This window comes from Microdochium trichocladiopsis (genome assembly GCF_020744255.1).
Source record: "Microdochium trichocladiopsis strain MPI-CAGE-CH-0230 chromosome Unknown B0I36scaffold_11, whole genome shotgun sequence".
In the NCBI taxonomy this organism is placed as follows: Eukaryota; Fungi; Ascomycota; class Sordariomycetes; order Xylariales; family Microdochiaceae; genus Microdochium; species Microdochium trichocladiopsis.
Genome location: NW_025763554.1, coordinates 1,279,917 through 1,302,621, shown reverse-complemented (window position 1 = coordinate 1,302,621; position 22,705 = coordinate 1,279,917). Strand labels below are relative to the sequence as shown.

Here is a 22,705-nt window from a genome sequence, read left to right as displayed (position 1 = left end):
TTGGCAAGGGGGTGCTGTGTAACACAATGGCACGAGGACTTTTCTACGCGCGGCGTGAGTCTTTTCGGCGATGCTCAACATACATGGGACATCTCAAGGTAACAAAAAGGCTAGGCATTACAAACAACTGATCTAGGGTATCTTAGACTATTCCAAACTGTTCTTCAAGAATACCAGAACAAAGCAGAAACCGTGGAAGGCACGCCCCAAACACCTTACGTGCAGGTTAAACACAAACAATGTATAACTCTCAGCGAATACCACTCTTGACCACAGCTCAAGCTCAATTGAGGCGAGGGCTCTTCCTCCGCGACATGCTTTGGGAGAATATCTCTTTGCCGAGTCCTGGGACCAGGTCTGCAAGGAGCGGCAGGTTCTCGCGGTCGTCAGGGGCCGCCATCGTCTTACGGGTCCCCTTGAGCTTCGTCAATCGACTCTTCTTGTAGAGCGGCATGGTGAAGTCACTGTCGCCATCAACAGCCGTGCTATCCACCGCCGCAGCTCCTAGGCTGGCATCAAACTCGTGTATGGTGGCTGTAGCCTTTGGATCGTACGCCAAAGTCGTCGCATTCAGATTTGGGTTGACTTCTCGCAGGCTCATGGAGAACGGGTTCGCATCCTTGTCTCTCAGCGAAGAGACAATGGCTTCCGAGTGGTACCGACGCATGGGTGACCTATTCTCTGCGAGACTCGGGTCCGCATCTGAAAACACCCGCGACTTGACTGGGGACAGGGCCCCATTGAACTTAGCGACAAGCCTGTCATGGGCATTTGTGCGTGGCAGCTCAGTTGGAAACTCGTAATTTATCTTTCGAGGAGTTTCACCTGTGGGCTGGTATTCTTGGAGGATTGTGCTCGAGATGTCCTCGCGAAGCGCTGCCAGAGGCTGGACAAGATCTTCAGATAAAGGTTGTAGTGTCTCCTGAGCCGTGTTGATCTCGGCTTGCATGTCGGCACTCAGGTCGTTAACACGAGCAAAGGTGGTTTTGAAGTGGTCACCGATGCTGCTGTATGAATTCTCGACTGTCCTTGATACAGAACGGAGAGATGCGCCGTGCCGGTCGTTGTGCTGAGCATTGTGGGATCGAGCTCGAGTGACGAAGTCGTCAAGCGATGTCATCTGCTCATGCAGATCCTCCATCTGTTCTTCCACAACACGAACAGTTTCAGCCTGGACAGACTTGGTTGTCTCCTGAATAGATGTGCTCTTCGCATTGGCAGACTAGGAGCAACGTGTCAGCATTTGAGCTCCAGGTGCATTCATGGTCTCACTTACAGTCCAGTCACTAGCAAGCTTGGCGTTCAATGCGTCCTTGGATTTCGTGACGCGTTCCAACAGCCCGTCCTCCTTCTGGCCCCAAGCTGTGATGCCCTCCGAGTAGACTTCAACTGCATTGCCGAAACTGTCATTATTTTCCGCAATGTTCTCGCCAATGGAGTTGACGGTTCCCGCCCAGCGTAACTGCTCTGTCTCAGCCTGGGCGTTGATAAGAGCTGTAATTTGGCCGAGTAGTGCCTGGCGCTCCAGGGCAGCCTGTTCTCGTTCTTGAGTAACAGCGTCCTGAAGGCGAGCCGAGACGTCGGTGTTTGACGCGACAATGCTGTCTCCAGCTTTTCTGACTTCTTCGCTGAGTTTGTCGGACTGCTGCTTCTGGCTCGCAATGATTTGGAGGAGGTCGTCAAACGTTGACCCGACGTCGGCCTTGATGCCGGTATAGGATGAGTTCAGCTGGCTGTGGAACGAAACAAGCTCGCTTACGACATCGTCGGCAATGCGCTCGGCAGCCGCTGCAATGGCTTGAAGACTTTCCCCGACACGTTCTTTGATATGCTCACGCACGACCTTGATCTCCTCCAACACGTCATCCATCTCATCGCGCGATTGATCCTGTTGCTCCATCAATTCCCTCTTGGACTGCACAAAGAGCTCGAGATTCTGGTCGAGGAATGTCTGCGTCGATGACAGTTTCTGGAGTTCTGAGGTGACAAATGCCTCCATGCGCTGCGAAATTGTTGCAATGTGTTCCTCCTGCGAGGCTTGGAACGCCTCGATCCGGCTTTCGACCATAGCTGTCACATCAGCCACTTGGTCTTGGGCTGAGGCCCAGTTAGTTCTGTTGAGCATTTGCAGGTCAGACTTTCTTTTGTTCTTCGCTCGTAAGCCACCGAGATCCTTCACAGTCTGCTGAACAGTCGAGATGAGCTCTCCGCCAATGATGTGCATCTGCTCTTCCGTCCTCTGGTGAGCCTTGCGAACATAGACCTCTTCAGCCAATGATTTCCTGGTGGCTTCAAGCACAAGCTCGGTCTGATCGAGCACGCCCTTCGTTTGGTCGAATTGCACCTTGATCGAGTCGTGCTCGGATCGCAGGCCCATGAAATTTGACGTCAGTGTGAAGAGCTCCTGCACCTTGTTCTTCAGGTTCGACTCCATGGTTTCGAGCTTGGCAGCTTGCTCCTCATTCTGAATTCTCCTGGACTCGCTCTCCATGGTCATTTCCTCGTAGCTTTCGTTTGTGAGATATACTCCATTTCGCTGCCGGGTCGCAATCAGTTCGCTCTTCAGTCGCTCGATTTCGTGTGTAAATTCTCGGAAAAGAGTTTTTTTGCTGATGAGCTGGTTGAGCTGGGGCTTGTTCCGGATGTTCTTGGCTCGGAAGGCGTAGTCAAGAGTGGAGATCGTCTCCTCGAGGTTGGACTTGGCTGGAGACACGGTGGCAATGATGCAGGTCTTCGTGCGGCCACCAAGAGAGTCTTGTAGTAGGCGCGTGAGTTTGGACTCTCTGTACGGAATATGTGAGCCGCGGTCTACAAGAGCGTTAATGACGCGGCCCAGAGTGAGCAAACTCTTGTTGATCAGTCCCGCCTCGGCAGCGCGCTTGTTTTCCGCGCCGGACCTCTGGATGTTCTCGCTGCCAGCAAGGTCGACAAGATTTAATTTGCCAGCGCTGACATAGTCCTCGCCGTCCTCTCCGGTCCGTTTTATGCAAGCCGTGATCGTGAATACCGTATGACTTCGACTACTGAGGTCATTGCACTTCGTGGAGGCAACCTGGCGCTTCAAACTACCCTTCTGGAGCAGTTTGATGCCTTCCTCGGCATTCTTAATATGTGACTCTTCCATGCCCTGCACCACGGTCGAGGCATGGCTCTTGCGAGATGTATCGTCGAAGATTTTGAGCTTGATATTGTCATCGGCCGCGATAAGGTCTTTGAGCTCCTCGTTGTACAACTCAATGAAGGAGCACTTGACAAAGCTTTCCGTCTCTTCCATGTCAAGCTTGTTGAACAGCGACTGAAGGACTCGAGGTATGATGCCAGCATTGTCCGAGAGCAGACCCAGGGTGTTGTCCATGTCCCCAGACATCGTATAGGTCTTTCCTGTACCTGTTTGACCGTAGGCGAAAATTGTGCAGTTGAAACCGCCAAGCATCTGATACAAGGTGGGGGTTAGTTCCAAAGTTGCGAAGGAATGGCACAATAGAGGCGGATGGATTTACCTCTTCGAGAATCGGCTTGACCACTTCGTCGTAAACCATAGTTTGGTCGGCGGCGGGCGAGAAGACGCGGTCGAACTGATATGTTTTGTTGCTGAGTGCGCTAGGACCCATGGAGAGCTCGACCTGCTTCCCCTTGACTGCGTCTGTCGAGACAACGACGGCACTATTCTCCCTCACCTCGCGCTCGTTGCGGCCGCGGCATCGTACGACGACATTAATGTTCGTCTCCTCACCGGCAGCTTCGATTTCGAAGTCACGGTCCTTGCGCTTGGTGCCGGTAGTCGCGACGGAGAGCATCGAGTCGGCTGGGGAGGCTGCAACAGAGCGATCAATGCGAGCGGCCGCGACAGCCTGGTGGCTCATGGGTTGGCGTAATGACGATGTCCTCGCGGTGGGTGGACGGAGTGCAGACCGCCCAGCAGCACCACCAGTAGTCCTGGTGGCAGCGGACGGCCTCTCGGCACGCTGGGCGCGGCCGTACATCGTTTGTCGTGGATTGGAATGGTCCCCAATGATTGTCCGTGTTGTGCTACTACTTGGGGGGTGTTGGACGCGCAGTTGCTTGGTAACGTGTGTGCAGAGAGACGAAATGGGTTGAAAGGAACCACAGGCTATCTCATGGAGCAAGGTGGGAGGGTTCCATCTAGGGGAAAACAATATGAGGTGCGCTCGGTCAAGATCGGCCCGCTGCTGTGGAGGGAATGCAATACTGACTGCACGGCGCCGCGCGTGCTGAAAGGCGGGCTGGTGGGGGCCCTTGTAGCGCGGCTCCACCAAAACGTCAACAACGAACAATGGCTGTTGTCGAGGCAACGACCACACATCCACTACGCCACACCTCATTCGACATTCAAAGTCGAGGGCCAGTCATTGGGAAAACCATAACGCCACAGAAAAGCCGTATTAGACAGCCCGTACTTTTTTGCATCGACATTTCTGAAAGATAACAATCCATTACAAAAAATTGGCATTCCCGCTTATTTGTCGAGAGTTGCCAACACTTATTTGCGCCTTGGGTTGTGGCGTATGTAAGGTCAATGGCGGCTACGCCAAGAGTGATCCGGAAATCACGTATCATGAATGTATCGGCCAGGCATCATTGGATCCGGGGTCGGACCGTGAGGTGAAATACAGCTTGCGTCACGATCAGTCACTCTCCGAGTTGGTGGTTAACTATTTGATTCGGCAGGAGAATGAGGTGAAGGCAAGACGGTAGACAAATGCTGGTCACAAGCAATGGCCCATACATAAGATGCTTGGATCAGCATCGAGTGACAGCGTACCTGGTTTGGTTCGTTGCACTCTTGTAGGTACAAGGTCAAAGGATGATTTAGAATTGCTTGGTAAAGACTTGTTCCTTCTTGTAGAAACGCGGCCGCGTTCCGGCCATGTAATGGTCTCTCACCTCGCAGGGAAAAGGGCCTGAGGCCGAATCGTCTGTGTAGCAACACTGGGTTTAGCCTCACCTGACGCCTGGAACTCGATGTCAGTCTGCTCTCTCCACATTTTAATAACAGTACCTTATGGTGTTCGGCAGCCTGAACGAGCACTACAGGCACAAACAGTCGCTGTCAGGTTTCACTCGACCAGCTCAACCTTCGCCATTTGGCTTTCAGCTTCACTGCCTACAAAGAAACCACAATTGGTGAATGAACCTATGGTCTTGAGTTTGCCTCACGAGTACGCGAGATCCAATACAATCTTGATCTTGTTCGTCCAATCGTCGCTCGCCAGATCGCGTGGCACGCCTTATGTGCATCACCTCGACTACCGACGGACGACTGTGGTATGCTTCCCTGGCCGTCGACAATCACAACCACCTCACATGCTCTTCACCGTTGTTCATCGGCTTCAACCGGCTGCGCCCACAGTTCATTTCTACTTCCAGCCGTCTTTGAGCAAGCCTCAAGATTGACAGCCACAGTCACATCATGGCGCCGAGAGCCAGGTCCCGTCGCGTTCGCCAAACAGAGGCAGCCGTCACCGACACAAGCAGAGCCAGAAACGCTGCAGACAAGAGAGCGCAGCCTTCCAAACTCAAAAGAGACAACAGAGCCACAACACGCAAGGTAAATGCCCTTCTGACTGCGCGCATTGCCAATACGCTAAAGATCGCCTCAGAGGGACAACCCAGTTGCAGAGGAAATGACCATGGAAGCACCTTCGACGCCGATCCGACAAGTACGACGCACAGCCAAGCTAAGGGGCCCTCAAAGGATCCAATCCCCAGTCACGCCCGACGAGAAGCCGCTCCGAAAGGCCAACGTCGAGACCAACGCATCGAAGCCCGATGCGAACCGCATCAAGCGCACAAGAGCGCAAGATGATGACTCAGAGGGCGATTATTCAGATACCAGAAAAAGAACCAGAGTCGTGGCCAAGAATCTCCAGGGATGTACCGTTGATGGTGACGAGACGCATAACCACATGCAGGAGCTCGACCTCATGCAGGGCTTCCCACCCATATCCACTGTCAACGATAGACTTCTTATACCAGCGAGCCTAATTGACATCAGCCAGCACGATGGTCTTCCTCGTCAGCCCTAGAACGGCGATCAGGGACTGATCACAATGCCAGACGTGCTTCAGCCTCGAACAAAGGCTGTTCAGAAGGCGATGGAGCTTGGCTATATCTCGCCATCCAGTGGCGCGCTGCTCACCAACGTCTCGCTGGCGACCAACCTTTCACAGAATCAGCAGCACGACTCGTTTGAATCCTCACAGACAAAAGAAACTCCCGGCCTGACCCCCGCATTAGGTCTTTCGGGCCTTCGGCGTGCGCTTGAACCATTCGCTAGGCCACAGAATCCCCCAGAATCCCCCACGCCTGTCAGCAGGGCAAAGCCGCGAACTCGAAGCACGAGAGGGACCACTGCTGCGAGAGAAAGCTCATCGAAGGATAGTCTGATGAAAGTGTCGGAAATAAGTCTTCCATCAGTCTCTACTTCGTCTCCAGGAAAGGCATGGAGCCACGAGATCAACTCACCTTTCACGGCTGATATCGGCCCAGGCTTGACCCTGCCCCAACCATTTCCACACTTTGGTGGAGACAATGGCGCCGGATACCAGAAATACAGTGCAGAACTCCCCGGATTAGAGCTCTCGCCTCTTGTCCATGATGATAAACACTTCACGACTGGCAGTCGGATGTTTGACTGGATGGAGTCTAGCAGTCCAGTACACAGAAATGAAGCAAGAGAGTCTGGCTTGGCCCCATCTACTTCGCCATCCAGCACAACTCGAGACATCACCACGACCGTGTTCATGCCGAAGCAAAAGAACCCCGACTATCCCATTGATCCTAGTCTGGAGCTTTCCTACCACTGCTATTCTCCATTGAGACCAAGTCCTTTCAAGAGCCCAGGTGGCAGACCTGTTCGACAGGTTCTGTTCAATGACCACAATCTAAGACGGGTGCAACAGTTTGTCGAAAATAATGCGCCACCAGGAATATCTGTAACAGAAGACGTCGGTGCCCACCACGCAGTGTGGGCCCAGATTCTAGCAGAACAAGGTCATCCGGGACCGTTCATTCTGTCTGGTAAAGTCCTTGTTGACGTAGACTTGAGCAGAAGTCCCAGCAAGAATTGCCGCACTCTTGCCTTATTCGACGAAGGGCAAAGGGTTTGGGTCGACAGCAACCGAGGGGTCGTGGAGGAGTTTGACGAATCGAGATATATCAACATGTTCCACGTCCTGGACAAAGACAACGAGAGGCAGGCGATTGTGGGAAGCCAATCTAGCAGAGTGCCGGAGGAGGACTCGTGATTGAATGGACAGTATAGACAGACTGCTATTCTGGCTGAAGCTCGTGGCTCAGGAAAACGGTGCTTGTGTTTGAGAAAGTCCTATGGCGTAAGTCTGACATTCAGCCACCAAACTCAACCTGGCACCACGTGCATATTCCGATTCCACGGGGGACATATGGTATGTTCCTACTCTAAGAGTGCGAAGACGTCAGACAGGTTGAAGTTCTGTTTCTAGCAGATTGGCTTTAACAGGGCCAGAGATTCGCAGTAGACAGTCTTTGCCGGGAAAGCGTGCATGTGCTCTGATGAATCTTGTAATTGCACACTTTAGCAAAAATGTGACCATGATGCCTGACCCTTGAGACAGGATGTTCTCATTGCAGAGATGTGCTGGCATGGCCAGGAAATGCATCGGAGAGGACCTAAATCGGTGGCGTAAGCGGCAAATGACCCGCTGACTTTCTCAAAGACTTGCGTATCGCCCTTAGAACTCATCCATTAGCTCGTACTTCTAGGTATATTGATAATTTCATTGACTTGATTTGATCACGCACGTAGAGCTCGAACGTTGCAGTTGACGGTGCACGCCGGTTTAGTGTATTCAAGTGACCTAGAAAGACCTGATCTGGCAAAATAGTCACTTGGAATTTCTGAATACCTTCCAGAAACATGTATGGGTCTGGCGGATGCGAGTTTGCAAAGGCACCAGGATATTTTTCGTCGACCCTCATCCAGCTATTTGTTGGACTCGTGGGATTCCATGTTTCCACAGGCATGGAGATGATCAGCATGATGATTGATGCACCAACTCAGCACTGGAAGACTCAAGCCCTCAGACGGCAAGCGTGCCCGCAATAATCTCCGTTTGGACGTGGCTTGAATGAGATGGACATTGTGTTACGAAATATGGTTGCTATCCTAGGCTTTACATGGCAGATGGCAACAGACAACGGTACAAGGGCATGCGATAACCTCTACAGGGTTCACCAGAATGACCACGGTGTCGAGTCACAGTGCACTGGCAACATGGAGCATCAAAGACCGCCTTGACACTGTACTCCAGCGCTCGACGATCCCCTTGGACCGCCAGGAGGAACCAATAGCGAAATGGTGAGTTTCGAGTGTTGCCAGCTCTTGCCGAAACGCATGATAATGGAGATGCAATCCATCAGGAACCTGGCGGTCAAATTCTGTGCCCAGCCTGGGGGCATCATGTCAACTTTGCAGTGTAGACAGCGAGATTGCCAGATACATGCTTCCGACACCTTTCGTCGCCCACATTGTAATTCATGACGAATTGTGTAGCCCAAAGGGCGATGGAGCATTATTCGGGCTTTCGAAGACTGATGTTCGAACCCTTCGGAGGCACTCCAGAGTGGGGTCTACCGGGTAGCCAAACAGCTCTGGCCCTGCGAAATTCTTCGGTTGCTCACGGGCCCACTTCGAGAATTCAATGGGTCTGGCTGGTCCGACGTCGCGAGAGTGAATCCATCACGGCTTTGAAGAGCATTCGCCGTGGATGCGGTAGCCGACATCGAGGGCAATCACTTCCGGGCCCCTGTTGCATGCGACTGCGAGCCTCGCGCCAGATCAACTCCGAGACCTTGCCCGATTCCCGACCGGCCTTGCGACCAGCGACCAACATACACTTGTGTCCTGGGTTTGACACCTCCACCTAGGTCACGGTCCCATCAGCGTACGATGGCAGGCGCAACATCATTACTGGCCTGCTCCTTGCGGGCGCTGTCTCTCGCAGCAGCCTCGGCCAGAGCTTCACAGCCACAGTCAATCCGCAGGATATCACAAGCGGCCTATAGTGCGAACAGGACAGCAACGGCATTCTCAGCGACTGCGCGGCCGACCGTGAGCGCTGCACCGTCCACACCCGTGGCCGTCGGGCTAGTAGCGCAGGTGCAGCAAACAAGAGGCATGAAGGTCCACAGCTCGGTCAAGAAGCGGTGCGAACACTGCAAGGTGAGTCCGCTCTTGCGTCGGCATGTTCTTGAGCCCGGCCGATGAGGTGCCCAGGAACAAATAGCAAGACGAGGATAAGGTCGATGTTGCTGGGAGAAGAAGACAGGGCCTTGAATTGATAGATCAGGGCAGGATCGCTAATTCTCTTCTTTGAGGAACAGGTCGTGCGACGGAAAGCCGGAAAGCGCCACCGAGGATATCTCTACATTGTTTGCAGCTCGAACCCGAGGCACAAGCAGCGCCAGGGTTAATCCTAGGGTGGAAAGGAACCGAGTTGCGTAGGGAAGCCAAAACTAGCATCCGATCCAGCACAACGGGTTGGTTACGAGGTCAAGATGAGGGAGACGATACCGACTACGACGAAACAATCTGAGGTCTTAGTCCAAGCCCGATGCGGGTCTGCGGCCACATTCGATGCATTGTCGTGAGGCGTTGGCGATATAGAACTTGTACCATACAAAATATACATGTACAACACGGCACCGCTGCCTCCATCAATTCCTACTGTGGGAGATGAAGAAAAATGTCCATTGCGTGTGCCTGGTTGATATCTTCATCCCTCTCGTGCACAGCATCTCGGATCTCACATTGACCCGATATATCGTTGCATCCCATCCCACTCAGTCTTGCCTGTTGACAGGAGATACCGAATGTGTCCTAGGTCCGACACGCTGCGGTGCCGCTCAAACTCTGCACGCGCAAAACCTTGCGTCTCGCGCCTTGTCGTAGGGTCCTGTATCCGGCTGCAACCGCGACATATTGTTCTGTACAATGCCAAAGCCCGGGACCGTTGAACAAACTATTTGTCAATATGAGTGGCTGTGCTTCTGCTCTATAGCTTATGGGCGTGGTTTATTACCAGGCCAGGACGGGAGGTTCTGTCCGACGATAGGTAGATGCGAAGGAGACTCACATGTTCCAGGGACATTGTCTGCCCTAACCGATGCTTCCGTTTCGTCGGAGGACTTGCCAACGTTGACGATGAGGTAAGGTGACGCACCACGGCTCGAGGGCCAAAAGCGGCACGCAAGCAGCGTAGTGACCGCATGTGGTTTCAATGAATCAATTGCTGACGGGTGTGCACGGACAAGCCTAGTTGAGATTGAGGGTGCAAACACCTTCTCGAAGGGGTCTTCCAAATACAGGCCACGCGCAATCTGGCTGTGGGCGTGCAAGCTGACGTGCAAATGGATGGTTGGTAATGTCCGAGACGAGAGTTTCTGACTGACGTATTTGGCAACAATTCAATGGTTGTCTTGCTGACAAGCATAAGTACTTCGCAGAGGATCTCGGTTGATTCTTGTAGCTTGTCACTTGCGCATGCCGCAGACGTCGATGAAGTCGTTCAAGACCCACTTTTGGGGCGCTCCAGCACAGTCCTGCAATGCACAACGTCGAGGCTTCTCACGTTATTTCGCCCATCATCCTTCCCTCACCTTGTGTACAAATTCTGTTTATGGTTGTCCGATACAAACCACGTTGGAAGTGGTACTTTAGCAGACTCGCAAGTGGTTAGATGGCAGATTTGAACCAGCCACGCGTCAAGAGGCGACGCGTTGCTGAGAACCCAATCAAAACCGTGAACAACAAGGACGACCAAACCTTCATCTCACATCATTTGCGGCCAAGGTAAGTCAACACAGAGTATTTCTGCTCGATATTGGAATACAGCTAACCGGCAACCCCCTCAAGCTCACCGAGTTGGACGTCCTGGGTGCATCCCAAAACCAGTTCCTCGTACTCGCTTTCCCTCAAAAGCGCAGGCAATCTCTCAAAAACAGAGCTCCAGGCATGTTTCGATCTCGTGGAGGAAACTAGCAGAGCAGACTACGAGCCCTCCTCTATTGGCTGGATACCAAGCCGCAAGAAAGCCGAGATGAAGTCTCCTGAGCTCAAGTACATCCTGGTCAAGGATGGAGAAGCCAATCTGTGCGGGTTCACCTCACTTATGCCGACATGGGAAGAAGGTCAGCCTGTAGTTTATTGCTATGAGATCCATCTCAAGGCTGAACTCCGAGGGTAGGTCTGCAATTAGCATTGCGCTGCGCCGCTAGGGATGACTGACAGGGTCAACAGGACCGGTCTTGCTCAACAACTCATTGGTTACCACGAAAAAGTGGCAGCGAACACCTCGCCGATTGAAAAAGTCATGCTCACATGTTTCTTGAGCAATAAGAGTGCGCTCAAGTTTTACGGCAAACTGGGATTCACGAAGGATGATATATCGCCTGGGCCTCGAACATTGCGCGGCGGCAAGATCATTGAGCCAGACTATGTCATCCTCAGCAAGGAAGTGGCCAGGCGTAGCAATACTGAGTCCAATGAGCCAGCTTCATGAATTTGGGCGAGTTGCATACCAAGCCCAGATTGATAATATTGAATCTCCTTACTTCGGGCAACCGAGACCGACCTTGCTATTCATCAGCACTCGACTGCAACGCAGCACCGACTACAAGTCTTTGTCTGTCCAGACTCAAAGCTTAGTGGTTCTTGCCTTCTTACCGTCTTCCGCGGTCGACGGTTTAATCAGTCAAACTAGGTTTTTGCCGAGCCACTCCTCCCATTGCTCCTTTGTCCAGCCGGAGCTTATATCGCCGGCAACGAGACCATCAAATAAGACAGTTGGACTAACGTGCACCCCAACAAGGCGAGCAGCCTTAATGAGGAGCTTCAAGTCGTTCGTCACCTTGTTGCCCGTGTTCAAGCTACCGTCCTCGCCAGGCTTGTCGCTGATCGCCAACAAGTCATATATCTTTCCCTCGTCGACGCCAACACTGCCTGCAAGCTTTGCGAGGCGTTTATACGTCTGGTTTCTTGTTTCGTTGACCACATTCACGTCGAAATAAGCCTTTTGATCCTTAAAGAGCGCCTCGCTGAAAGCCCAAAACTTCTCGGGGCTCACGCGCTGCACGGCAACGCCGGCTTCGTGGACCAGGGTTGAGGAGGGATGCCAGGGCTGGACCTGGTGCCGGAAGATGATTTCGACCTGCGACGCCCAAGTCGGGTTGGACTTGATCAGGGGCACGATGGTGTTGTAGAGGGTGAGAAATTGCTTGGCGGAGAACGGGCAGACGTAGTCGAGGTAGAACTCGAGCGTGTGGACCGCAGGCGAGACGGCCGCCGCCGACGACGAAGCGGCCGTGCCGAGACGAAGCTTCTGGGCAGCGAATTTGGGTGCGACAGCCATGACTTTTGGTCTCGTCGATGTCGTGGGTGTAGAGTCCTGGATTTTCTGGGCTTGGAACTCGGCCAGGCTACGATTCAGATGTGAGGAGCGGGAATTATTATGAGGTTTGTCACAGGATGTGAGGCGTCAGAGTCAATGGGCTGACAAAACCGGCAGACAGATTTGATTAGTTGCCTCGTAACAAAAGCTTCGGAAACGTCGGGGGAATAGCTAACAGGCGGCACCGAGAGTCAAATATAACCTTGGGCCTCAGAAGCTTTCCAGCTTGATGTGACGTGATAAACCATGGAGCTTACTTCATCGCACCGCCCGCACGAACGTCCGCATGCATGCAGGTGGGGAGTGGTGGGGTAGTTGCAGGTAGCTTGGGTGGGGCCAGAAGCCACCCTTTGTTCTGCGCGCCTGCATCCTGAAGGCGCATGGCTAGTGTTTGGTGGCAGCACTGGTCGACATGCAGGGTTGTGCAGATAAGAGTACGCTGCTGTCACCATAGCGAGACGTGAGCGGGACATGACAGTGTTGCCTTAGATATCTCATTTCAAAAGTGCCCAACAGGCGACCCTTATCATCATACAGTGTTCTTGGCAATGATACCTCTCGCAAACTCGCCAAAGTTGATGTGCTGGTCGAGGTCGACCTCATCGTCCAGGTTGGGTTGTGTAAAGACAGCCAGAGTGTTCCGCGCCACCCCCTTCGCAAAGGCACCCCGTACAGAGTGCTCGACAGCCTTGAACTTGCCTCCCGTGATCCTTTCGAGTGCCTCACCTGTCTGGAAGGCCAGGCAATCTCGCGGTATCTTGACCTGAACTGAGACACCTTTGCGGTCTTTGATCCACAAGCCAGCTTGTGGGTCTGGTGAAGTCGGAAGCTCGCTGAGTAAGGGCAGCAGCTGGTCGACGGAGCTGTGCTTGGGCACGCTGGCATCCGTGACGCCTTCGTCAACGAACATGGCCGAAGTCAAGCCCGTCAGGCATCCATGGTCCTTGTGCACAGCACACCAGTCATCTTCCTCGGCTGCAGCCTTGCCCTTGGCGAGAACGTCCTCGGGCATCGGATAGTAATGCAGTAGGCGAGCTTTGGTCGTCGCCGACGTCTTCACGACGTGCTCCAAGTATGCCTTGGGGTAGTCCGGAATCTCACTCTCAGCAAAGCGGTCGCACGCCCGAGCGACAAGCACCGCAGTGTCTATGATCAGGCTGCACATCTGCTCCATTGTTGGGCGGAAACCAGGCAGCATCTCCTTTGGGGGCCACGAGTTTGGCGCCAAATATTCCGGAAAGTCTGCCAGTGGGAATTTGGCTGTAGGCTGCGCAGCTTCGAGCTTTGGATCGACATAGAAGGCGCAGTTGGCGTAGAAGGAGCCTTTGTACTCGTCCACGCTGCCGTCTTTCAGTTGCTCCTTACCCTTAGACCATCCAACTAGATACTTGGCTGCCTCATTTGTGAATTTCTCTGCCATCCAGTTAGAGAGACTGTACAGAGTGCGAGAAACACTACGTATCTAGGCACACACCAAAATCCGCTTCTGACAGGTTGCCCATGTATGAAGCATACGACAAGAGTCTGTGCCTTAGCTCGGCAAATTCCTGAGGAACATCCTTTACGACAAGGATCCCAAGAGATTCGGGGCCAAAAGCCTCTTGCAATGTCTCAAAGGAAATGTTGCCTATTGCCTGTTAGGTTAACAACAGATGAGTGTGACCACCGTTTGCGGGATAGTACCATACCTGTCTTGAGGTCGTTCAAAGAGACGATGACTGGCTGCGCGACGGCCATCTTGAACTGCGTGCGACTCTGCCAGACTGTCGAATGTCGGTGAGAACTTCAAGATTTGAGAACAGAATCAGTTCAGTAAGGGATTGCCAGTGTTCTTGCCAAACTGCGTGATGAGACAAGACCGGTCTTATATCATTCTGCCTCATTGGACGTTCGGCTTGGCTCTCTGTTCAGGAATGATCTGTAGGGCGCAGTTCAAGCCCGCCGGTTTCCGGTGTTGGTGGAGAAGCAGCCCGTAGGAAGCCGTCTTTCGGGGGAGGTGCCTCCACAGGGTCCTTCTTCTCTCCGGCCGGGGGGGGGGATCAAGCAGGAAAGCCACCCGCGGTCCATTGATTAGAATCTGTCACTGCACGCATTCATTTGTGGCGCAGGACCTTGCTCCTCACAATCAAGAGCCTGGCGTAAAATGTCACTCCTTCCATGGTGCGAATCACAAGAGTGGGGTAGTATGCACACTGTGTGCGGACTGTACCTCCAGGGCCGAGTGGCTGCTCCACAGGGCCATTGCTCTTCGCTTGTCGATAAACAATTGGAACCCGTTGACATGTACGAAGCGTCGTCCGATCACGATACCTGCGCCTCGAACCTGTTCTTCGACAGCTCTAGTGACGAGTTCATTTCGACCAAGGCGCCATGGTGAAGCCGCTTAGCTTTAAGGGTGACAAGAAGCCCAAGAAGAGGAAGCGGGTGGTTGACCCAGATGCTAGCAACGCGGATGGACCGAGTGACCTTGCGAGAACGGCGCCGGCTGCTCGACCAGACGATGATGGCGAGGATGACCACAGCTGGGTATCGGCAGAGGCATTGACAGATCTCGTGGGTCCTGTGATGCTTGTGCTGCCCACGGAGCCGGTAACTTGTCTGGCCTGCGATCCGAACGGCAAGGTCTTTGCCGACGAGGTTGTCAACATCATTGATGGGAACCCATCTTCAGCCGAGCCGCATGACGTACGCCAGGTCTGGGTCGTAAATAAGATCGTCGGCACAGAGCACTTCCGTTTTAAGGGTCGGTATGGAAAGTAAGTTAATGTCGCTCCCAGGCGGGCTTCCGGAGTGTTTGTCATTCTGTCGGTCTGACTTGTCCCACAGATTCCTGAGCTGTGATCAGTACGGCGTCCTTTCTGCGACGTCAGAGGCTGTGTCACCACCCGAGACATGGACTGTCGTCCCGACCGCAGATGCAGCAGGCACATTTCAACTACAAACGCAAAGAGAGACATTTTTGACGGCCAAAGAGCCGACGAAAGCTGGCGCAGCACCATCTGTTCGTGGTGATGCAACAGATATCGGCTTCGAAACCACCTTGAGAATCCGCATGCAAGCCCGCTTCAAACCGAAGCTCAAAGCGTCTAAGGAAGAGAAGGCTAAAGAGAAAATTAGTCGAAAGGCGCTGGAGGAGGCGGCCGGCCGACGACTTGAGGAGGACGAGGTACGGCTGCTGAAGAAGGCGAGACGGGAGGGCGACTATCACGAGCAGTTGCTCAATCTCAAGCAGAAGAGCAAGCACGACAAGTACGGCTGATGGGGGCATGCCAAAAGCGCCAGGGTATCATTATACTAAGTCGGTCTCCACGCTTTTATATATCCGTCCTCACCGACCGAATAGACCACCTGCGCAGCATCATCAAAACAGAAGGCCCGAACGATCTCAGAAGAGTGCGCTCCAGGTAGACCAACGCTGTTGTCCTTGTCCACTGACCACCCATCCCCGACCTTCGTGAGGTGCACCAGCTCGAAAATCTCCTCGTCATGGGATCCGGCGCCAATTACTGCACCGGCACCATTAGCCTTGACGGTCACGTTGGCAATGTACTGGCAGCCGAGAACGTTGCGCATGTCGCCATAGTCGGTCGTCGCTTTGCCAGTCTCGTGCCCTTCGGCGACGTTGAAAAGCGCGAATCGCTCGTCGTGTGAAAGCGCATACAACTCAGTATCATTCAGGAACGCGGCATGGTGGATTGATGCATCAAGGTTGCAGGTCTGGACTACCACCTCATCCTCGTCGACGACATTTGTGTCGCAGATATTGACAAGGCCATCGGTGGATCCGGACAGCAGAACGTTGGCATTGACCGGATGGAAATTGAGCTTTTGATTCTATCAGCGAATTGAGGCACTTCAAGATATGATGAGAAACGTATCAATATAGAACATACCTCGCAGACGTCATCGCTGTGTACTTCCTTGTACGAATGCTTCGCTCGTGGTGTGGAACGCACATCCCTAAACTGGGTCAGCGTGATGCAAACGCCCAGGTAGCTAAGAACCTTGCTTGAGAGGCGGGACTTACCAGAGCAGGATCGATGCCTGGTGATTTTCAAGCTCTGTACCCGCAGCGATTGTATGCCCAGTGCTTGAGCAGGCCAAAGATAGGATTGAAGTTGAGTTATCTAAGGTTGGTTTCATCAGCCACGATAGGTCCAGGTATCACTGTGAGTTTCCCGAGATTTCTACCTTTCAAGGTTGCAACCTCGGGCTGGTTCTGCCGTAGATCCCAGATTGAGACAGATCCGTCCTCCCCTGCGGTACAGAGGGTGGATATGGACCCGTCAAAGACCCTCGCGCAAGTTATGTTGCCATGATGCGTGCGGAATGTTCGTATGGGTCCGGCACCAATGGTGGAAGGGTTGTACATTGACAAGATTTGATCGGACGAGGTGGTGACAAGGCCAGCATCGAGGGGGATCAGGTTGGTAATGTAAATATCACCATCGCGCCCGGTCTGTTTGTGGCCGTCTACGCAGCTGAGAGGATACATGGTGCTGGAATCAATGACCGGGAGGAAGTGCACTGCTCGTGCGAGTACCTCGAAGCGCACTTAGACAACTTTGTGGCTGACTGGCTGGAGAGGAGTGAGTGAACTTCCTCCAACTCTGGTCGAATTCCAGCTGAAAGTACTTCTTGTACAAGGCGTAGAAATATTAGCGTGCGAGACCAGAAGGCATAGGCAGGCAGATGTCGAGGAATTTGCAGTGTCATCGAGGTTGCAGTACGGCTTCTCACCTGCGAGCTTGGACGTCGTGGTCTGCTCAGATTTCGTAGGACCCTTGTTCTGGCTTTTGCTGCAGCTCGGGATGCAAGCCAGGGATCTGCAGGGGCGGAACTGGCCCCGCAAACCTACCCGGCACCTGCGGCTCGTTCTGGCTGACGTAGCGTGGCTTGAGGACAGCTTGACGCAACTAATACCTCCACCCTGGAGCTTCGGGGCATTGATGGCACGACAACAGGCTAAAACAGATCGCGGACTTCCGGCACACGACACCACAAACCTGCGCCCTTGATTAACACAACAGCCTGCCCGGTAACAGGACAAGTCTCGGGCATTGCGTCGGTGTTGAACATGCTTCGATAACATTCCTCCACCAAGCCGCGCTTGCCAGCATCCAGCTGCCCGTCATGAAGCCCACGCTGGCCCCCGTCTTGCGTACGTGATGGTTCCCGAAATCGCCCTCGTCAATAGCTACCAGCACGACCGCAACGTCAAATGCTAACACAGCCCGTCTATTCATCTAGTGGCCATCCAGTGCAGCGCCTTCGCCAATGCTGTTGCCCAGCATTTTCCGCAGGGCCAACAACAACACCAGCATGCCATTGCCACTGACCAGCCTGGCCACGAGGAGACAGCCCCGGACCCTGCCGTGGAAGATATCACCATTACCAACCGCCTTCGCTGGACACCTCAGCAGAATGGTATGCTACACAAACGGTCGAATGTAATTGAAAGTGTTGGAGCTGACGCACAAGACCAGGATGGGAGGACGTGGACGCCGCCTACGCTGAGCTTCGAAAGATCAAACCGGCACTCTCGCGACGAAGTAAGAGACATTCCGGTATGTTCTCGACGATACTTCAGTACATGCGCTCGGCACTTCCGACACTTCGCATGAGCGGACCTCCCCAAGAACATCTCGCAGCGCCGATGAGTGGGCCTTTGGTGCATGCTGTCAACCTTCTGCAAAGGTCCGCAAGTTTGAACAACACTGATGCGATCTATCTTCTTGGCCAATTCAACTTTTTCGGCAACTACTCGCATCCGCGGAATTTCGAAGTAGCATTTGAGCACTACGCACGCCTCGCATCGTTCGGCAATAGTTCAGCGCAATACATGGTCGGTCTGATGTATGCGACGGGACTAGGAGATGTCGTTGAGAGGGACCAGGCAAAGGCTCTCCTGTACCACCGCTTCGCGGCCGAAGATCAACACACGAGGTCGGAGATGACGATGGCCGCTCGATACCACAACGGGATTGGCGTCCCCAAAAACTGTGAAATGGCCGCCAAGTATTACAAACGAGTTGCAGACAAATCCATGGCTTGGTTTCGGTCCGGACCGCCTGGTGGCATGTCTACGGTACACGAGGCGCATCGCCTTTCGGACGATGTTGGCGGGGTGTACGGGGAGGGTGCTAGCGTCATCAGCTCCGGCATCCATGCGCTCAAGGCAAGCGTAAACTCGGATGCACGCGCCGCTATCGACGACGTCATTGAGTATCTCGACATCATGTCGCAGAAGGGTGATTTCAAATCATCTTACAACATTGGCCGGCTTTACTACGAGGGCCAGCGCGGTCTCGACAGAAATGTCGAGCTTGCTCGGCGCTACTTTCTGACCGTGACCACCAAATACTGGCGAGCCAAAGATGGCCGCGTGGTTGATCAGCCAAAACCATCACTCGACAAGTATGCGAGCAAAGCTGCAGGTTACATTGGTCGGATGTGGCTCCGTGGCGAAGGGTCGAAGCAGGATTTCCGCACTGCTGCGAAGTGGTTCGAACGAGGCATCAAGCACGGGGACGCACAGTCTCAGTGGGGTATGGGCTACATCTACCTCCACGGCCTCGACGTGACCAAGAATGTGCACCGTGCGGCCGAGTACTTCAAAGCGGCTGCCGAACAGGACTTCAGCCTGGCTCAAGTCGCAATGGGCGCCCTCCACCTTGACCTTGGCCAGCCTGAAGACTTGAAGATCGCGAACCAATACTTCGAGGCTGCGAATAGATGGAACAATATGGAAGCGCAATACTACCTGGCAGAGATGATGCATCATGGCATCGGCCGCGACAAGACTTGCAACGTAGCAGTGTCTTATTACAAGAATGTCGCGGAGAAGGCCGAGCCGCTTGTCTCGTCCTGGCTCGAAGCAAACCAAGCTTATGAGGACGGCGACTACGAACTCGCGCTGATTGACTATGTCATGGCGGCCGAGCAAGGGTACGAGCGAGCACAAAACAATGTGGCTTGGATGCTTGATGAAACGCAATCTCGCCTTCCACTACCTGCATGGCTGCATCGCCCGGCACCAAAGTCGTCGATTTTGCAGAACCCTGCCTTGGCTCTGATATACTGGACAAGATCCGCTATCCAGAACAACATTGACTCCCTGGTAAAGATGGGTGACTACTATCTGAATGGCATTGGCACCGAAGTTGCTCTCGACAAAGCCTCGCAGTGCTATACCGGAGCCTCAGAGTACTATCAGAGCGCGCAGGCCCTTTACAACCTTGGCTGGATGCATGAGAACGGCGTTGGCTTGACACAGGATTACCATCTTGCCAAGCGCTACTACGATCAAGCCCTAGAGACGAACGAGGAAGCCTATCTACCAGTCACACTCAGTCTCTTGAAGCTGCGCGCGCGGAGTGCCTGGAATACCTTGACGAACGGACGCATCAACTCTATCCAGGACGAGCCTGGTAGGTCGTTTCTTACTGTATCCATGTGATTTTATGGTAGGCTAACCGGGGTCACAATCACAGTCGTACAAAAAGAGTGGTCTTTAGGGGAGTGGATCGCCAACTTTCTGCAGGAAGACGATTATTATTATGATGATGTAGATGACGACGAGTATTATTATGAGGACACGATCACTGGCAGTGACGGGGAGCCGATGAGAGATGATTTTGGGGACGAGGGCGTGCTGGAAAGTGTGATAATCCTCGGTCTTGTGGCCGCCATTGGAGCACTCATGTACTATCGTGCCCAACGGCAGCAGGCACACCAGCGACAACAGGAAGAAGCAGCTCGGCAAGGAGGACAGGTACAAGCTGCAGCTCAAGCTGGGCAGGCGGGTGGATTCGTCGCCCCGGGCGCCGGCGGACCTGGTGAATTTGCGGGATGGGCCGCTGGCGGAGTTGGGCTTTGAGTGGCTTATAGGGCACCCATCCTGAGCAAACATTTCTGCGTGGCATTAGCGAGCATAGTGTGGCCTCACACCTCTGAGAGGGTCATTCGTATTTCCGTACACATAAAATCTTGAACAGGGACTGTGGAGTGCACGAGCACAGGAGTGACGGCTGGCTTCTACACTTGACTTCTTGCGCCTGAATTATTTCAAGTCGTTCTCGAGATGTTGGGCTGTACATCTAGCAAACAGGCGAGCAACTGTGGTAGACCAGACAGTGATTGCCCCAAATTTTCTGATCAGACCAGACCCATATTTTCGCGACTCCCGGTGCATAGCATGATGGATGAGCTTTCGTTCATGTGTCAATATCAGAGACTACTTAAGCAGTCTAACTACTCGGAGGGGTTTCTTGCGAGGAGGCAACGGGAAAACAGCCGAGAAGATCCATAGGGGACGGGTTTGGAGCGAGAGACCGCCACTTCTGACACGCGGCCCTGGGCCCCCCTAATGGATACACGAACTCTGATACACAAGCAGCCCCTGGCGAGGATCCCGCTTCCCTGCGTTTCAAGTGGCGGCCAAGCCAGGCGGGCGGGAGCAGGAAGGGGTTCTGTCCAGTGTTTGATCTTTTGTCTCTTCATTCTCTGAGCAGCGGCCTTTCGCGCTGGTGGCCAGCTCCTTGACGACTGCCATGGCGTCGCGGGTCTTGTACTGTTTGGCAGGCGATGGGTCTTGGGAGCACCGGACCCGCTATCCCCAGACAGGGCCCTGACGGCCTAACTCTTAGCTTGCGCTTCAGTATTGCCAGTCAGTATTGCCTGCTCCTGGTATCGACATGTATCGATCCAAGCGAGCCAAGTCTTCAAGATGATCTGCTGCGTGGTAGGAAACCCTCGGGCAGCGTGCAAGTGAGGCGTCACGAGTCTGATTGTCGTTGCTGGACGGAAAGAAATGAGCCATGGCGAGATCAGCCATAATTTGCCAGATGCGGGCGATGGTGAAGGGTGGGACGGAAGCCCAGTCTCCGCTCGGCAGGTTGGTGGTCGGGGCTTGGCAGGTACGCGGCCAATTGGCGTCCTCCTTGGCCGACCTCGAATGGCTGGCTGCACGGTGCAACAATCCAAGGTTCGCGGGACAACATGACCAGCCTCTCCATGCTGGGCCCGGCCCAGTCTGGTGTTGCTTCTTGATACCATCTGCTGCCGCCTTACGAAACGCTGCTCCCCCGACTCAAATGTCATAACGCAAGCAAGACCCCTCACAGTCCGGCCCGCCTGGTTCCTTTGTTTCTTCGACTTCTGCCTCACTCCCACTCCGCGCCTACCCTGCCGATCACCAGTCGACGAACTGCCGGATCCAGCGAGTCGTCTCTAGCAGACGTGCAAGTGTTGCAGTCGGTCCCTTCCTCCCCCTGAGGAAGTAAAACATCAGTATCCGCACGCCAGCAAGCAAGCAACCAAGCAAGACACAAGGTAGACACGAGAGCCAGGAAGCTCTCCTCGTCTGGAAACCAAACCACACACATCCGCACATGGCATCGCAAATGGCACCCACGCTTGACGAGCGTGATGACGACGTCGTCTACATTGATCACTACGGCAATCCCTACAGCAACTCTTGGTGGTACACCAAGGTATGTCGATCTGCTGCTCCAATGAACAATCTGGCCACGGCCCAACTTTACAAGTGCTGACCCTCGAATCCTGCCACTAGGAAGGCATCATTGTCAAATGGGTCCTCTTCTTCGCATTCATCACCTTCGTCACGTTCTATTTCTTTGTTGGCCGCGCGCTTGCCCGCAGGCGAGTCCGCAACAATAAGAAGCCCTTCTTCGGCACCGCCTGGCTCCTGTCCCGCCGCGAGCGCGGCCTCGTCGACCCCCGCTATGCTGGCGCCGCCTGGCCAGGCCAGAACGGCCCGTACTACCAGTATCCGGCGCAACGTAACCACCAGCAAGCAGGTTACTACGGCCCACAGCAGCAATATCCGATGGGCGACATGTATGCGCCCCCACCGCCAGTGTACGATGGACATCGGCCCCCAGTCTACGATGCGAATGGTGCTGCCGGTACACCAGGCGATGTTGGTGCGGCCAAGATCGACCCGAACCAGGGCCAGACCTCGGGCGTTGGTCCGGCCGCACCAGGAGCGAACGACTTCGCGCCCCCTTCTGGCCCGCCACCCGCGCGATCATAGTCCGGTCGGGATGCACACCCGGCGGTCCTGGGAATGGTAGACAGAGAGAGGTTAATGGCAGAAGCGAGGGCCGCGTGAGGAGGAGCCGCTGAAGTATAGATATGCGGAGGATATACCAAACAGCAAGCAAACAAGCATGCTACACTTCTTTGTTTATATGGCGAAACTACAATGCTCCTGCCACCATGGGCAGACAGGC

At 53.9% G+C, this 22,705-nt stretch overlaps 10 protein-coding genes across 10 annotated transcripts; 5 read left to right on the top strand and 5 right to left on the bottom strand.

Annotated features, from left to right (window-relative positions):
- Nucleotides 1–99: 99 nt before the first annotated feature.
- On the bottom strand, nt 100–4,217 carry B0I36DRAFT_297988 (kinesin related protein 2). Its single transcript, XM_046151936.1, has 3 exons — nt 3,501–4,217; nt 1,277–3,433; nt 100–1,222 (listed from the first exon to the last, which is right to left on the bottom strand). Exons 1-3 carry the CDS (start codon nt 3,981–3,983, stop codon nt 284–286), a joined length of 3,579 nt encoding a protein of 1,192 aa, XP_046006645.1. The 5' UTR covers nt 3,984–4,217; the 3' UTR covers nt 100–283.
- A 1,434-nt stretch (nt 4,218–5,651) lies between these two features.
- Nucleotides 5,652–6,047, top strand: B0I36DRAFT_388600 (uncharacterized protein; the record flags this gene model as incomplete). The annotated part of the gene is made up of 1 exon (XM_046161256.1): nt 5,652–6,047. One exon carries the CDS (start codon nt 5,652–5,654, stop codon nt 6,045–6,047), a length of 396 nt encoding a protein of 131 aa, XP_046006644.1.
- A 3,617-nt stretch (nt 6,048–9,664) lies between these two features.
- Nucleotides 9,665–10,526, bottom strand: B0I36DRAFT_38641 (uncharacterized protein). Its single transcript, XM_046161110.1, has 2 exons — nt 10,083–10,526; nt 9,665–10,022 (listed from the first exon to the last, which is right to left on the bottom strand). The coding sequence occupies exons 1-2, from the start codon at nt 10,269–10,271 to the stop codon at nt 9,807–9,809; spliced, it is 405 nt and encodes a 134-aa protein (XP_046006643.1). The 5' UTR covers nt 10,272–10,526; the 3' UTR covers nt 9,665–9,806.
- Nucleotides 10,527–10,651: 125 nt separating this feature from the next.
- Nucleotides 10,652–11,657, top strand: B0I36DRAFT_38599 (acyl-CoA N-acyltransferase). The gene is made up of 3 exons (XM_046161090.1): nt 10,652–10,852; nt 10,916–11,242; nt 11,300–11,657. Exons 1-3 carry the CDS (start codon nt 10,740–10,742, stop codon nt 11,559–11,561), a joined length of 702 nt encoding a protein of 233 aa, XP_046006642.1. The 5' UTR covers nt 10,652–10,739; the 3' UTR covers nt 11,562–11,657.
- A 96-nt stretch (nt 11,658–11,753) lies between these two features.
- Nucleotides 11,754–12,410, bottom strand: B0I36DRAFT_368400 (uncharacterized protein; the record flags this gene model as incomplete). The annotated part of the gene is made up of 1 exon (XM_046159612.1): nt 11,754–12,410. One exon carries the CDS (start codon nt 12,408–12,410, stop codon nt 11,754–11,756), a length of 657 nt encoding a protein of 218 aa, XP_046006641.1.
- A 499-nt stretch (nt 12,411–12,909) lies between these two features.
- Nucleotides 12,910–14,470, bottom strand: B0I36DRAFT_276936 (uncharacterized protein). The gene is made up of 3 exons (XM_046151404.1): nt 14,138–14,470; nt 13,924–14,076; nt 12,910–13,862 (listed from the first exon to the last, which is right to left on the bottom strand). The coding sequence occupies exons 1-3, from the start codon at nt 14,184–14,186 to the stop codon at nt 12,979–12,981; spliced, it is 1,086 nt and encodes a 361-aa protein (XP_046006640.1). The 5' UTR covers nt 14,187–14,470; the 3' UTR covers nt 12,910–12,978.
- A 349-nt stretch (nt 14,471–14,819) lies between these two features.
- On the top strand, nt 14,820–15,708 carry B0I36DRAFT_368398 (FRG1-like family-domain-containing protein; the record flags this gene model as incomplete). The annotated part of the gene is made up of 2 exons (XM_046159611.1): nt 14,820–15,205; nt 15,276–15,708. The coding sequence occupies 2 exons, from the start codon at nt 14,820–14,822 to the stop codon at nt 15,706–15,708; spliced, it is 819 nt and encodes a 272-aa protein (XP_046006639.1).
- Nucleotides 15,709–15,743: 35 nt separating this feature from the next.
- Nucleotides 15,744–16,944, bottom strand: B0I36DRAFT_377606 (WD domain-containing protein; the record flags this gene model as incomplete). Its single annotated transcript, XM_046160573.1, has 4 exons — nt 15,744–16,274; nt 16,343–16,409; nt 16,477–16,576; nt 16,641–16,944. The coding sequence occupies 4 exons, from the start codon at nt 16,942–16,944 to the stop codon at nt 15,744–15,746; spliced, it is 1,002 nt and encodes a 333-aa protein (XP_046006638.1).
- Nucleotides 16,945–17,402: 458 nt separating this feature from the next.
- Nucleotides 17,403–20,515, top strand: B0I36DRAFT_38554 (ER membrane protein). The gene is made up of 4 exons (XM_046161072.1): nt 17,403–17,610; nt 17,700–17,876; nt 17,936–19,879; nt 19,943–20,515. The coding sequence occupies exons 1-4, from the start codon at nt 17,583–17,585 to the stop codon at nt 20,326–20,328; spliced, it is 2,535 nt and encodes an 844-aa protein (XP_046006637.1). The 5' UTR covers nt 17,403–17,582; the 3' UTR covers nt 20,329–20,515.
- A 1,338-nt stretch (nt 20,516–21,853) lies between these two features.
- B0I36DRAFT_368395 (uncharacterized protein) lies at nt 21,854–22,506 on the top strand (the record flags this gene model as incomplete). Its single annotated transcript, XM_046159610.1, has 2 exons — nt 21,854–21,943; nt 22,024–22,506. The coding sequence occupies 2 exons, from the start codon at nt 21,854–21,856 to the stop codon at nt 22,504–22,506; spliced, it is 573 nt and encodes a 190-aa protein (XP_046006636.1).
- Between the last annotated feature and the right edge of the window lie 199 nt (nt 22,507–22,705).